The sequence below is a fragment of the Drosophila guanche genome, unplaced genomic scaffold, assembly GCF_900245975.1.
Source record: "Drosophila guanche unplaced genomic scaffold, DGUA_6, whole genome shotgun sequence".
In the NCBI taxonomy this organism is placed as follows: Eukaryota; Metazoa; Arthropoda; class Insecta; order Diptera; family Drosophilidae; genus Drosophila; species Drosophila guanche.
In genome coordinates this window covers 4,958,889-4,974,394 of record NW_022995751.1, presented here as the reverse complement: position 1 = coordinate 4,974,394, position 15,506 = coordinate 4,958,889, and the positions used below count along the sequence as shown (strand labels likewise).

Genomic DNA, 15,506 nt, shown 5'->3' with positions numbered 1-15,506 from the left:
CAGGGTCCCAAGTGGGTCAACCCCCCGTTTGATTGAAAAAAGTGTAATTAATCGCTTTTGCTTTTTGCATTTGCTTTTGCTTTTCATATAATATCACATTTTCATCAGATTTCGAGTAAGTCTAGAGCTAATTCACATATGCCACATACATTCAAGAGGGGAGAGTTGAGGGAAGGGAGAGAAACTATATTACAATATCAAATGTTGAGTGCTAGTAAATGGCTTAAGCTAGTCACGACCAGTGGCTCCAATTGCCAAAGCTCTGGTACAGTTGCTCGGCCTTGTATTCCGTGATGCTGGGCTCCAGTTTGCTGGCCCCCGTCAGCCGATAATTGGGTGAAATCTTGCCCAGACTGACGCCACGCTCCAGCAGCAACTTGGTGACGCTGAGCTGCTTGGCCGACGGCTTCTGGTTCTGGAACGATCCAATGTACGCGAAGCTCAGGCTCCTCGTATTGTAGCCGCTCATGTGGGCGCCCACCTGGTCCCAGCCGCGACCCACGTACACATTTCCATCGCCGCCAAGCACAAAGTTGAAGGCAATATCGTCCTCCTGCAGCGACTCAATGTCGAAGGTCTGGCGCAGGCGCACGCGCAGCACACACTGCGCCTGGGTGGTGCAGTTGTCCGAATTGGTGGGCAGAACGATGACCAGGGAGACGGGCAGCGTGAGATCGGGCAGGGTCTTCTGCGGCGGCTGGGCCAGCCAGGCTTGGCGGTGAACAAAACGCAGGATGAGGCCGCCGCCAATGTTGTCTTGATCTGGGAGAGAGTGTGGGCTCTGATTAGAGATTGCATTTGGCGTATGTGAATGGTGTTTAGTGTTGGTAAGCGTCGGGTTGTGCGGTGTATATTCCTCATGCTCCAGTGTGGGTTAAGGAATGAATGTGCTGGTTAGGGTTTAACTTTAGGAACCAGTGTTAGTTAGAGTTTGTATTTTGGAATTAATGGGCTAACGGTTAGCAACTTTAGGAACTAGTGTTGGTTAGGATGTACCTTTAGGAACTAGTGTGGGCTAGTGTTAAATCATGTTTTCTATTTGTTTAAATGTTTATTAAATTTTCCTTGATTAAATACAGAAATAACATTTATTTATAACACATTTTGCTTTGTCCTTTCAACATCTTCCCAGTGCGGCCACGTCTTTATAATCTTGTAGACCTCATCCCCAGGGCTCTTGGTGGCCACCAGCTGTCGGTGTGCGTAGAGCTTGTAGTCTGGCTTGAGCTTCTTCAGGCGCACGCCCTCCTCGATGAGCAGCTGACACGCACGAAGTTGGGCCGCTGTCGGCTTGATTTTGTCAAAACTGCCCATGAAAGTGATGCCAATGCTGTCCCTGTTGTGCCGCAGCGCATGGGCTCCCTGTATATCCCAGCCACGTCCCTCGTAGACGCGTCCATCGCCACCAACCATGAAATTGTAGCCCACCTGATCCCAATTGAAGCTATCCATGTGATAGCTTTGGGTGACTCTCGCACGATACGAGCAGACTTCCTGCAGAGCGTGGAGATGTCAAGGAAAGTTCCTGGCAGTCGTTATTCAGTTCCACTCACCAGCGACTCACAGCCCTCGGAGGCGGTGTGAGAGATGATCACACGGGAAACTGGCAGCTTGAGCAGATCGGGCTTACCTCGCGTTGGCATGCCGCCCCAGTCCTTGATTTTGATCAGCTCCAGAGCGCCATCCGTCACAATATCAGCTTCAGCTAGAATCGAGAGATATTCTTGAGTCGCTTGGGGAATCGTGGAGCATTGTAAGGCAGAGTACATACATGTCAGACATATTCCATTCAACTCAACTTTAGGCAACACTTTTAGGACACTTTTTGACAGAAAGACTGGCACATTGGACACGACCGGAACGGGTTAACGAAGACCGGACAGGAACGAATGAATGAGTGTGGAAATGAAAATGCAATGGGACATTTTTCCTTGTGTGTGTGTAGATAGACTCTTATTCAAAATAGATAATACATTAGCCATTCCAGTAAACAATTAAAACTTAACCTAAACTTAAACTTGGAAACTTAAATCTCGTGCGACCAATGTGGCCACTTCTGTATGATTTTGTACAGCTCCTCGCCGGGACTCTCGGTGGCACTCAGCTGTCGATGCCCGTACAACCGAAAGTCGGGAGCCAACATCTTGAGTCGCACTCCCTCGGCAATTAGCAGTTGGCAGGCTTTGAGCTGTCGCTCCGCTGGCCTCACAGTCGTAAAGGTGCCAATGAAGGAGATGCCTATGCTGCCTCTGTTGTAGCCTTTGGTGTGCGCACCCACACGATCCCAGCCGCGTCCCTCGTAGACGCGTCCATCGCCGCCCACCAGGAAGTTATAGCCAATGTGATCCCAGCCCCAGCTGTCCATGTGAAAGAATTGCACAACCTGCGTGCGTTTCGAGCAGATTTCCTTGGGATGGCAGGACAAGGCACACATTGAACATAAACATTGATGGTATTAATGGATCCCGTAATTGGACTTACCCTCGATTCACAGCCTTCGGCGGCGGTGTGTGAGATGATAACACGCTGCACGGGCAACTCCAAGGCTTCGAGAATGGTCTTGGGTGGTCTACCACCCCATTCTGCCACTTTGAGCATGACAAAGGTGCCATTGTCGATGACATCAAAGTCGGCTGCACATGGAAATGATCGTGGATTAGCAATGGATCGCCGCTTGATTCACTCTCTCTCTCTCTCTTTATATTCCATTCAATTTAACACGAGGTAACACTTTCAGTTCATTTACTGCAGCATCTTTCACTTCACAACACTGTTCGTACAGCGTACAGTTGCGCGCGTTTTAGGTAGCAATGTTAGGAGCATTTGAGTTTTCCCCACCAATTCTGTGTGTTTAGTTATGTATTGTACATTGAATGTGCATTAGTTTCAGAATTGTTAGACATGCAAGAAGGGTATGTGGAGGGTTTAGTGTTGGTCATGGGGATTAGGAAGCACACGCACACGCATAAGACTTAATTTGAGGACAAAAAACTGTACCTATTGTTGAATTGATTGGAATATTTAGTCGGGAATCGTCGAGTACATCACCGAGCTTACTTTTGTTCAATGTCTTGCCAAAGATGTTCGTTGTGGTGGCCAATATGATGCCCAATAGTGTTGTTAACAGCACGAATGCCACCGTTATGCTGATGGCCTTGCGACTTATGGTATTTGGCAGATACGGACAGAGCATGGGCGCCTGCTGCCCCTCATCATCTAGCTTGGAACCTACAAAAGAATGGAAGGAAGGAAGGGTCAACGTGTGTTCTCAAAGTTTGTGGCTTTTCTTGCAGTCTCTTACGCTGCTCTAACATCTCCAATCTCTTTTCGTGCTGCCTGAGACTCTGCTCCAGCCATTTGCTCAACTGCAATGAACTCTGATTCTGTTGCTGATTCTGACTACTGCCCAAACACCCATCACAACGCCAGCTCAAATTGGGTATTGTCTCCAGCAGTTGAAGCTGTTCCGAGCTTAGACCCGTGCAGTGTCTGTGGAACAGACGTCCACATCGACCATTATCACACTCGATTCGATTGTGGTTGGGTGCAATTAATCCACAGCACTTGCTGCAACTTCCGTGCATGCCGTTCAACATTCTCCGATCGTTTCAAATTAGCAACTGAACTGAGCTCTGATTTTGGCATTCAGGCAGGGTACTTTTTTATTGTTGTGCCAAGTGCGTGCCACATTGCTCCCGCTCTTGTTGTTTATTTAGCAGGAAAAAACCCCCTGTGTACACGCTCCATTTATTACCTCAGAAATGGGGAAGTACCTTACTAGGGTTCTGTTTAATTAAAGCTGCTAACTAAACGGGCACTAAGTCGCTGCTCCGTCTCGACTGTTTGCGTATACAGCGAGCGGGAATTTGATTTTTCTTTAGCTCATTTCATTATGGTAATTGTGAAAACGAATCAAGTAAACAAATGGGGAACAAAACTGCGTGGCAGACCTTGAATTTTCTGCAATTCAATTTCAATTTTTGTGATGGATTTTTATGTCTTATTGAACACCCAAAAAAATATCCAATTTTTCTTTTGTGAATGAAGCTGGAAATTGTTTCCTTTTCATAAAGTTTTCTTCGCTGCAATGTAGCTGTGCTCTTTTTTGCTCTGCTACTTGTACAAAATACTATTTGTTGTATGTTTGTTCATTGTATGTGTTTGCGGCCATCTGGTAATCTACGTTTCGCAGCACAATCATTAAAGTCTTGAGTAAACAAATTGCACGCGTTCAATATATTCCCCCAATAAAGCAAACAGAACACAGAACAGAGCCAATCGAAGGTGAAGACAGAGCAGAGGAATGTGTTACTCGGGCAACAGGAAATTATAGATAGACCCACTCTAGATCTACGCCACTTACCCGCTGCAGCGCCATTTGTTTGTGGGCGACCATTGAAGGCGGGATTATCCTGGCCATCTGCGCCGCCACCCTCGCCCGGTTTCCACTTGTCCCGATTGTCGATGAGAAACTGTTGTATCGTGACGGGTCCCTCGTAGAAGTGCTTGTCCCCGAAGGTCACATCTGTGGAGTTGGTCAGCGCTATGCTGCCGATGCCCTGCGGCGAGTTGGCTGTTGTTGGGCTGGGCGTGGCCAGTGCCAGGCTGCCGTTGAGCAGCTGCTTGGCCATGACGCCCGCCTCGCAGGCTGTGGGTGGCGGCACTTGCGCCTGACCCGGCGCCACCTGTCTACTGATCACGGTGAGACCCTGGTTGAGGTCTCGCAGCTGGTCGCTGGAATTGGGCGGGTAGCTGATCTGTTGGCCCAGCTTCTGGACCGTGTAGTCATTGTGGTGGCCCTCGGCATCCGAGTCGCTGTCAATGCAGCTGGAATCGGGCGCATTCTCATCGATGGACACTATCGAAATGGTCGTACTTCGCACTGAGAGTGTGGGTGAGCTCTTGCCACCTTTACTCTGACTGATGTTCACTGTGTGCTCGATGCTGATACGATTGGCATCCTTTGACTTGGATTTCGCTTCCGCCTTGGGTCTCGCTTGGGGCTCCTCATCGCAGCTGCTGTTGCCGTTGCTGCTGATACTCGCATCTTTGGTCTTTGGCTCCTCTGCCTTGAAGCTGGCCGCATTATCATTGAGTATGACACCAGAATCTGTGGATGATGTGCTGCAGTTTTTGCCCGTCGACAGATTAATGATGCGATCGTTCATGTCGGACTGTCCCCTCCCGTTCATATTCCTTTCATAATGCACATGCATTTCACGTAATCAGAACTCTAGGTTCGCTCTTCCTCACTCTCTTTTGTGTGTGTTTTCAGTTGCGCTTTGTTGTTGGTTTTGCTATTTAGCAACCCTGCCTCTGCCCTGCCTCAGAATTGGGCGCACATATTTCTTTTTTTTTTTGTTGTGGTCTCAAGGCTTTAGGCAAATATCATCACATCGTGAGAGCTATCTGTAAATATGAAGATTTTTGTTGTTTTTCTTATATTCTCAGTAATTCTGTTGTTGATTTTGGATTATTCTTTGTTCAAGTTTTATTTGCACTTCACTTTGCTTGCTTTTTGTTGTAATTTATTCTAGTTTTTATATTTCACTAATTGCACAGCTTTTAAAGCGTTTTATTGTTATCAGAGAAGTCCAATTATGACACGTTTCCCCTGGTGATTTATTCATTTAAATATTATATAGGTTTTATTTGATGTTCATGGCAGTTCAATGAGGCCAATGATGACTGAATTAGGGGCCTGGCTTTAGGGCTATATTTTTTGAAATATTTTAAAACCTGTCGCTCAGCACTCGGCTAAATTAATATAAATAATTATGCGGTTTACTCTATTGTCCGAGTGTGTATATCCCCCGCCTCAATAAGCCATAAATTGAGGCAGAGGCATAGACCGAGAGAGAGAGAGAGAGAGAGAGAGAGAGAGGCTTATGCAAATGATCTAACCCTAAGTACAATCGTTGACGTAGTAAAGCTTTCAGCTGCCAACTATGACGTTCGCTGCACAGCAGTTTTAGGACAGACAATCCCCAAGACAAGCGAACACCTTTCATTGCACAAACTGGCAGAGAGAATTCGCAGAACTTTGATAATAACTCTGCAGGGGGGTACTTGGGTTTGGGGGTGGGGGTGGGGTTGGGCCACAGAGTTGGCACAGAGCGGGCTTTTGAGATAACACAAACGGAGCAACGCCAAGCGACAACCCGCCACAAATGAGGAACAGTAAAGTTGAGTTGAGCGCACCAATACACACACACTTGAGCGGCCATTGTCACCCATACATGTGCCCACACAGCTCATGTGTGTGTGTGTGTGTGTGTGTGTGTGTGTGTCTCTTTGTTGGGTTGGAGGTTCTGTTCTGTTCAGGGGGAAGCTGTCTCCCGTCGGTCTGTCTCCCTGTCCCTCAGTGTTTTTTTTTCTTTCGAAAAATTATCATTAAATATTGCCTACTACTTGTAGGTGCAAATTAATTGATTTTTGCCTGGAACGTGTTTTCGTTTGTGTTTTTGTTTTTTTTTTTTTCCACGAACAAATGAACGAATTTTGCCATTTCCTTTTTATGCAATTTTTTGTCAATTTCCAAACGTTTATCATTGATATTGCAATTTTAGATGGCAGAACTCTGATTTACACTTTCAACACGCACATAATTCATGCTTTTTGTTGACTTTTTGGCAGCTGTAAAACTAAACAAAAAAATATCACATACTCGTCTAGAGTTGGGAATTCCAATTTCACGCACTTCCAATTGCCGACGCGCATCCAATGCAGCACATAAATATCTTGGTTGTAGACGCGATTCGATTCGATTCGATTCGATTTTTATTGCAATTTGATTGCGCGCCAAAGTGGAAATTTTTGTCGAGCAGCGGCGCGTTCGAGTGACTCTGATCGACTGAGCGGAGCGGGCGAGCCGATCACACGGCGAATCTCGTCGGGCTGGAGCAACTGAGCAGGAAAGCTGCAGAGAGGGAGAGGGGGAGACACAAAGAGTGGAGAGAGCGAGCTATACAAAGAGTGGGGGGGAGAGAGACCACAACTTTGGTGGGAGTGAGAGCACGCCACAGTTCTCTGCTTGGGAATCGCTGTTTATTATTTAACACAAAGTTGTTTGATTTGGACTGCAACTGCGTGAGAGGCGCTTCAAAAAGCTTTCAACTAAAATTGAATTTTGAATATTTTAAGAATTTTTGAACGCCTCTTGAGCATGGCAAACCTTGTCCTAATTATGCTACACCAAAATCTAGTATTTACTTTGTGCTGTGCCACACGTCTTACCAGTTTCATTACAACAGGTTGTTGGGTGTCCACTTTTCGCCCTCTTTCGTTTATGTATGGTAATGGCATCCAAGAATTCCGCGATCATGTGCATGTGGTAGGGTTGCATTCAGGGAAGATCGTTATGGATCGCTGGATGGCTGCTTGATTTCGATTTCCCCGTGCGTCACTGCGTAACCTGTTCTTGATTTCGGGTTTTTTTGTTTATGCATGTCTCTCTGGCTGTCTGATTCCAGATATTAGTCAAATTTATAATGATATTTGCCTAGCTACTCCCCAATGCTGGGAGCTGGGAGCTGGAAGCTGTGAGCTGTGAGCTGGAAGCGCTCTCGACAGGCAGCTCTCCCGTGCCCACCTGACAATGACTGTTTGTTTTTGTTTAGACGTGCACACAGACATGCCCCGTACACACACACACACATACACATTCATAGGTATTTACCTAACTCTTTTTTTTTTATTTTTCTTTTATTTGTTCATCCCATAAACAACACAAATCTCTTGCTCTTGCTCTTGCTCTCTCTCCCCACCCGGCGGCTGGCATTCAATTTGTTGTTGTTTTTTCGTTACCGGTACTCGTGTGGGCAACATTATTGAACAATTTCAAATTGCGCTACCATTTCCGAGAATTGTTTTTCTTTTGTGCACTACCGCAATCGGTTTTTGGGCTATTTCACTGTGTTGTCGTCTCCTATTCACCCCTCGCAAAATAGTGAGCAAATCTTTTGGTTTGGCTCCATTGTACTTGGCAGCAAAAATATTTAATATAATTATTGTTTGGCAGCTTTTTTTGTTGTTTGTTGCATTCGCAACGATGATCGTCTGCTGATAGTCTGATGAAGTGAGTGAGCTACAACAACAAAAAATATAGCCACATATTGGCGAAACGTACTGGAGAAGTTGTGGAGGGTACTTGGTATGCGGTGCTCAATGTACATAGCAGAAAAGGGACATAAATACTTAAAAATAATTCTAGAAAAATTGGACAAATTGTGCTCTGTATTCCCTGAGAAAATCACCATAAAATGTAATGGAAATATTTGAAAATACTCAACTGACAGCCATGGATCTTCCTTCAGTCACTCGACCATAGCTCACTCTTCTCTCTCGTCCCACACCTTACCCATAGTTAGCCCACTTTTGTAATGTGTTAATATCATTTCCGATGAAGTTTGAACTGCGCATGAACTATAAATAAACCAAATACCAATCACGGCTTAAATCTGTTTAAGCCTCGCTTACATTTTGCCTTTGCTTCTTTTTCTTTCCTTAATTATTATTAATTGTAATATTTTTTTTGTTGGGGATTCCCTATTTTTATTGGTTGTATTTTTTGTTGCTACACGTGCCGCACTTTCGTCATTGTTTCTCGGCAGCACCTGAGGCCAAAAATGTATTGCGCGGGGGTACGGTGTATGAGGGCGTTGCTGTTTGATGAATGACGACGATGAGTGGCTGCAGTGAAGGTCGTTGATAAGACACACCCACTAAGCTGGGAAAGAACTGTGCGAAAAAGGAGGAATCATTTTTGGAAATTATTTTAGATGAAGTTTTAGGTGTACTCTAACCGTAATTATTATCAGAGAGTTGCGTATAAATGGATATTGTTCCATCGTAAGACGATCTCCAACAAGTTATCCTGCGAAAATCCCTGCCATGAGCTCTCAATCTGCTCTCATTTTACCTCACATCTGTAATGTATTTTAAGTGTATTTGTTGTTGTTGTTCAGTATTTTAATTAACTTGAAAACCAGATAAATAACAGCAACAGCGGCAGGGGACAACACACACACAAGTGAACGGAACATGAAGCTACCGATAATGATGGTTGTACTTGCATACAGAATGAGACGTAGACATGTAGTATATAGAATATATATAGACACGATCACTATTCATGTGAGTATTAAAAGCTGGTCTACATCTATACACAAGCTGATAGGTTCGGTTCGGTTCGGTTTGGTTCGTGTTTTGCGGCTTGGGAATTTCCAGCTTTTGAGCGACAGTTAAATAAACAACTTAAGAGAGAGCGTGTAAAAGGCAGAAAGAGAGAGTGTAAAACCAGAGAGAGAGAGAGAGAGAGAGAGAGAGAGGGAGCAACTGCTCTATAAATAAACGTAGCGCTCCTAACCGGTTTCGGTTTCTGTTTCTGTTGTTTTGTTTTTTTGACCCAAGTCATGCATAACCCAAAGGAAAGCTCGTGTCATTTTCCTGATTTAGTATATTAATTAAATATAATTTGTATTTGGATACGCTCTTAGGTGGTAAAGAAGTCCATGGGTGGTTCAACTACTGCTTGGCATCCCAGGAGTCACGCGTCATGCCCAGTTCGCTGCCACAGGCGGGCGCCTCGTCCATGCCACAGCCATAGAAGTGCGGCCATTTGCGTATCTCACGATACACATTGATGCCAGGACTTTTGCTGGACTTGGTCTGGAAGGGGAATGGATGGAACAGATCAGCTGGCAGTTCCCTGTGTTGCCTTGACTTCTCCTTACTTGATTTTGTGCCACCAGCTTGTAGTCCACTTCCAGCTGTTGATTGGCCACGGCATGTGCCAGCAGAAATTGGACACCTTCCAGCTGCTTGGCTGTCGGCGTATACCGTCCGTAGTCACCCATAAAGGTAATGGCCAGCGTGTGATTGGCATACGTGTTGGCCCAGTCCCAGCCACGTCCCACATAGATGTTGCCCTCGTCAGAGACCTGTGGAAGAGTAGAGGCCAATGAACGTGCGCGGCACATTCATTTTTCCTTTACTTACATAAAAATTAGACTGAATATCGGGCAGGATCTTCTCAGCCACTGCCGCGTCTTGTATGGTGCGCATTTTGATGGAACATTTGTAGACATTGGAGCAGGGTATCGACTGCACGCCAATGTGTGTGATGAGTACATAGGGTATGGGTCGTCGCAGTGGCACTGTCAATGGCCGCACATTGGTCGATGCACCCCACTGTATGCGATCGATGACTAGATGACCATTTCCTAGATTCGGAACTGCACAATTGGTGAATTTCGTTACGGAGGAGACCCTCTACCCCAACCAGTTGTCCACTTACACGTGTCGTGGTCGTAGGTGTTGCCAAAGTAAATCGCCTTGTTGGCCGCCTCCGAGCGTGGCCGATTCAGCTCCACATAGAGCACAATCAGTGCTGTGGCCAGAACGAGCAGGATGAGTGTGATCAGCAGAATGGTGTTCCTCGTGAGGCGCTTCGATGGGGAACTATCACGACTGCGGAGGTTGCTGCTGCTGCTGCTGCTGTTGATTCCTGTATGAAGATAGTCCACAAAAGTGTTTCAGTTAACGCTGTAGAAGATCTCCAGCTGCTTTGCCATACTTGAATTATCTCTAGAGTGTGCCACAGTGGGCTCTGGAGTGCGTCTTCTGCGCGCCGTGCGCTCTGAGTGCACCTTGAGCAGCAGTTTCATTGCGTCTGCGCACACAGTAGCCGCAGCGCGTAATGCCTTATCAAAATTCTTTTGTGACCAAATGACAGGTCATTATAAGAGTTAATTCTTATGAGTAATTGCCCAGCGTTGAATCATACACACACACACAGAGCAAAAGAGAGAGAGAGAGACATGCGGAGGCACGTAAGCGCGTTGCCGATAAACAACAAGCGAGAAGGCCGGAACTCTAAACGGCCACCGCACCTGAACCCGTCACAGAAACAACTGAAATGCCGCGCAGTTGTCGATGGTCGAGCAGCCATCGTTCCATTGTGCCATTCACCCTCTGCCACCTCCGGTTGACATGTTTTTGTGCGATGTCGAGGCAGGGCAACGCCAGGGGCAGGCAGCTGACTTTAGCTCATTATGATGCCGGCAGTGATGCCAAGGGGTATATTTGATGCGCGGCAGAGGCAGGCATTTCCTGCTTGGATGGATCACACTATGATCTTCATTGGATCTGGGAGATCGCTAAGTTCTTACAGAAAGTATAAGGAATAGTTTCGGTTTAGTTTCCATCGTTTAGCGGGTATCTTTTAGTCGTTATCTGGACTGTTTCGCTTTACTTTCTTGAATTTTGTTTGCCTTTGCCATATCACATTTTACACACTCTACGTTTTGCACTCTTGTTTGCCTCTCTCTTTGTCACTCTCTCTCTGTCTTTTCCCCATTGCGCGTTCGCTTGCAACCGATACAACGTGACGTATGCGCAATGTGCTGTACCTTGCATTCGTAATGCCCTTAGATTGATGTACAAACAACAAGAACGGGGCGGTACTTAGGCTAGGATAGGGGTAGGGCAGAGGCAGGGGCAGTGCTGGGTAACTCTTGAGTTCGCTCTCTTTGCACAGCAGTTCCAGGAATACCCTGGCTTGGCTCTGGGTTTTTACTGCTCGAACTTAAATTAGCATTTCAATGTATCCGACAGTAAGCTGCTCTGATCTTTGCTTGAACTTCGATCTGCTGCGACTTGTGGGGGAAAACTTACCTGCTGCGGTTTGCATGGCATGCGCCTCCATGCTGGCATCCATGTAGTATATGGATACCGGTCCCTGATACTGGGTCATCGGTCCAATGACCACGTCGGTGGAGTGCGACAAATTGACCACACTGGATGGCTGTATCGAGGGATTGCTGAAGATATTCTGCGGCATAGGCAAGGCTGTCGAGGACGACGTAGAACATGTTGTGGCTGAGGCAGAGGTGAGATTGTGCAACCTTTGGGCGGCACTCGGCACCCGAGAGCGTTCACCCCGTTCTCTGCTCACAGACCACAGCGCAGACTCAGCCGCTGCCGTCGCAGTGCTGCTGCTGCTGCTGCTGCTGTTCTGCTCGTACATTTTCGTTCTGTAATTGCTCAGTTCTAGGCTTCACTGTAACGGGAGTCACGTGCGTGAGCTGCGCTTTTGTTGCCGTTTGCTGTGGCAGTTCAACGACGACTGCTAGAAACTGCAGTGCCCGCTGTTGGGGATTTGAAACTGAAAATCAAAACAAATATTTAAGAGTCCTCTCCGGCTCTCTCTTGCTCGCTCTTCATATCTCCCGCGTAAACTCTAAAGTTTGTTTTAATGCGCGGAAATCGGCTGAATGTTGGGAAAATTTTAACAAGCCCAACGATTATTCATCCAACTGGAGATAATTTAATCGCCTGCCTCTCGAGTTCTGATTCGAATTTAGTCTGAGGGCTGGTCATGTGCTGGTAACCGCAAGTTAAGTAGTCAGTTCTGGTGTGTCCAGCAATTTGCATTTTAATTGTTTAATTTGCTGTTTCTAAACCGTTTTTAAAACTTTTCAATTCAAATTATGCCATGTAGCCGCTTCTCAGTTAGTGGCGCACTCTGGCGGCTAGCCATTCTTCATGTGTGCCCTCTGTCGTTGGCTTGCCAAAGTTTCGCTCAAGTTTGAAAATGCCACAAATAGTCGCTGGGGCGGCGCCACTTGCAGCACTGGACTGTATCCAAAGTTCCCTAAATTGCCGCCAAATAGTTCCCAAAACAGCCAAATAACCTGGCGGCGCCACCCCTTGCAAAAAATCAATTATACGCCCAGTATGATAGGGTTGGATTTTCCTTCAAAATATATAGCATGAAAGGAATATTCTTGCGTCTTTAAGGTTCACGCTTCATGTCAAGATCGTAGGAACAATGGCGTAGTTATTGAAATTATATCCCTCAGACTTGATGTCAAGAAAATGTGAATTATTTGTTGAACTTTAATCCACTTTTCGTTTCGTTAATCAACCCCTTAACACAACCCAAAGCCCACTAAGTGCATCAACACCCACCGCTGGCTGGCTGCTCCTTGCTTGCTTGCTTGCCACACAAAATGTCAGCCAGCTGCCGCCTGCTGTGCAGCAAGGCTTCACTTTCGCCACACACAAACACACACACTGGCGAGACGACGGCAACACTGTGCAACACTTGACTTTGCCCTGGCGTCCACGAGGACCGACGGCACACCTCTGTCAACTCAGCGGCAGTGGCAAGCAGCAGCAGCAGCAGTAGCAGCAGGGAGGATACATGTGGCACGGGTGGCCGGCTATTAACACGCTGCTGCCGCCTGGCACGCAGCAAAAACAAAGCGCATACTTTGACGTCTGCCCTCCTAATGACGACCACGAGAATAGCGATGGGTGGGACGTTGGCGACGAGAACGACGACATGGTACTGGCACTGGCTCTGGCAGTGGCACTGGCAGCGGTGGTGCAGCTTCCCCCAAAGGGCCACGACTTTATTCATGTTCAGTTGGCATTAGTCGGGACGACCCGCTTTTTGTTTTATTTTACTTTCTTTTATTTGTCCCTATCCCTCAATCTCTCCCTCTGTCTCTCTGTCTGCCGCCAGTGTGAGTCTGTGGGGATTGAGGCATGAGGCATACCCCGGGAAGACGACGCAGGTGAAAACCCCAAAGTGCCCTAGGACAGTGCGAAGTGCTGAGTCAAGTGTCAACTGCAAATGACATTTGCATTTCGCTGGCAGCTGCAAACCGTCGCTTCGGAGGCAAAAAGGGGAATGGCCACGGTTAGTTCTCATCCTGCCTGGAGTCCTTCTGCCCCCCCCACTGCCGTTCTGCCGCTCGACTGCTGCCTGGTGGCAACGCGTCAACTACGACTGACATTTGTTTTAGTTTTTCTTCCGCTTTGCGCTAGCCATTTGGCAGTTCGTTGTGTTTCCTGGCCACCACGAGAAGCAGCAGTAGCAGCAGCAGCAGCCGCAGAAAAAGCGCTGGAAAAAACTGCTCTGTGGAAATTTAAACAGTCATGGGGGTCTGCTAATACGTTGGTGGTTGCGCAGCCCAAGCCACAGCACGATTACAGGCTACCGCCATGCCACACTGTGCAGCATGCAACACGAAAGAATCAAAACATTTCATTTCGAAAAGCAGCTTGGAAATAAGCAGGTTGAGAGGGTTAACATTTCTTATCATACACATATCCATCACACAACCCTAGCACCCAGGGGCATGTGCTTACCTTCTTGGTTTTGTAGTTTTTTCCGTTGGCACAGACATAATTAGATTCTCCTGGACACACACTAATTAGGGAAGCGTGAGAACAGAAATGTTTTGGTCAGCAACTACTATTTTTTCTTTGGGGTGCCCTTGTCTGGAGTGCATGCCGCACACAACGGAGTTTCAATTGATTTTGGTTTGAGTCTATAATGCAATTGGATCAGACAATATGCAAATTAGTTATGGCCATGCATAGCATACCCCGTTGCAAATTGCAGTTTCAGTGGCAGTTGCTAAAGTTGAGTGTACTCCCCCATGCAAATACCACTTCCCCATGGCCCACTTCTATGAGACTTATGGCTAGTCTGGGGCGGCATGCATAAGTAGCAGAAACTACGCTTTAAATGGCCAACGATTTGTCTCTGCTTCAAGGTACTGGCATGCACTTCACTTTCAGCCAAAACAAATGAACTAAACAATTGGCTTTTGCATGGCAGTGCAGGTGATTAGCCAAGCTAAGCGTTCGATGGGGGGGGGAGAAATATAAGCCAGTTAAGCGTTCGAAAGCGAGAAATATCCACTTTAAAACTGACTGTAATGCCAAAATGAAGTCTTGCCAACTAGCTGGCATTTTCCGAAAATTGAGTGTTACGAAACTGTTTTTGGACTTTTTGGCCGGCAGCAGTAATCGTAACCGGTTGCTTTTTGCATTTAACAGAGGGTGGTGGGGGGTGGCTGGAAATCGTGTAGCATAACGTTTCGATCTCCTATGGCTGTCAGAACGGAAAACAAACAGAATCAGACATCTCAACCGACGGGCACACACTCACACACGGACACGCCTATACCATACGGGTATGACTGCGGGTATTCTCGTACAATCCTCCCATACAATAAAATCGAAACTTTTGCATTGTACATGTAAATTGCCATTGCCTTTTCCAATGATGTTGCTGCTGCTGCTCGAATGCTGCTGCTGCTGCTGCTGCTGTCAGTACTCTATGACCGAGGGTGTTGTGATATTTTACTGTACTTCACTCCACTGCGATCAGCAGCAGTCAGAGTAGATAAGCTTTTCTGCTTCTACTTCTTTTCTGTACACCCAGCGAAAAATGACATTTGTACACTGCGACACACGAAACTTCGAAAAATAAGTACAAACATAGTGCATCTTAGTTAATGTAGGTTTTTCACTATTTTCACTCTTGTAGAAAATTTGAAATTTTGATAACAAGTGTAAATATTACAAGTTACAGTGCTTTTTCGTTGGGTGTAATTCTGTTGCGAGAGTGCTTATTGTGTGACGCTCTCAGAGATCAACTGCAGGCGAGTGAGCGCTCTCTCCCGAAACTCATTATTGCGTGCCTG

The 15,506-nt window shown here is 46.5% G+C and overlaps 2 protein-coding genes across 9 annotated transcripts; both read right to left on the bottom strand.

Annotated features, from left to right (window-relative positions):
* Positions 1-47: 47 nt before the first annotated feature.
* LOC117587075 (peptidoglycan-recognition protein LC) lies at positions 48-6,856 on the bottom strand. 7 transcript variants are annotated; one of them, XM_034277531.1, is made up of 5 exons: positions 6,668-6,854; positions 4,364-5,409; positions 3,058-3,228; positions 1,554-1,705; positions 1,074-1,494 (listed from the first exon to the last, which is right to left on the bottom strand). In XM_034277531.1, exons 2-5 carry the CDS (start codon positions 5,214-5,216, stop codon positions 1,093-1,095), a joined length of 1,578 nt encoding a protein of 525 aa, XP_034133422.1. In that variant the 5' UTR covers positions 5,217-5,409; positions 6,668-6,854; the 3' UTR covers positions 1,074-1,092. The 7 variants fall into 7 exon arrangements, with proteins under 7 accessions (XP_034133424.1, XP_034133421.1, XP_034133426.1 ...); XM_034277532.1 differs by lacking the exons at positions 1,074-1,494; positions 1,554-1,705 and adding exons at positions 1,961-2,407; positions 2,482-2,633 and having other exon boundaries at positions 6,668-6,856; XM_034277533.1 differs by lacking the exons at positions 1,074-1,494; positions 1,554-1,705 and adding an exon at positions 48-762.
* A 2,583-nt stretch (positions 6,857-9,439) lies between these two features.
* Positions 9,440-12,043, bottom strand: LOC117587068 (peptidoglycan-recognition protein LA). 2 transcript variants are annotated; one of them, XM_034277511.1, is made up of 5 exons: positions 11,677-12,043; positions 10,298-10,507; positions 10,000-10,235; positions 9,735-9,941; positions 9,440-9,669 (listed from the first exon to the last, which is right to left on the bottom strand). In XM_034277511.1, the coding sequence occupies exons 1-5, from the start codon at positions 12,026-12,028 to the stop codon at positions 9,526-9,528; spliced, it is 1,149 nt and encodes a 382-aa protein (XP_034133402.1). In that variant the 5' UTR covers positions 12,029-12,043; the 3' UTR covers positions 9,440-9,525. The 2 variants fall into 2 exon arrangements, with proteins under 2 accessions (XP_034133402.1, XP_034133403.1); XM_034277512.1 differs by lacking the exon at positions 11,677-12,043 and adding an exon at positions 10,577-10,924.
* Positions 12,044-15,506: the final 3,463 nt, after the last annotated feature.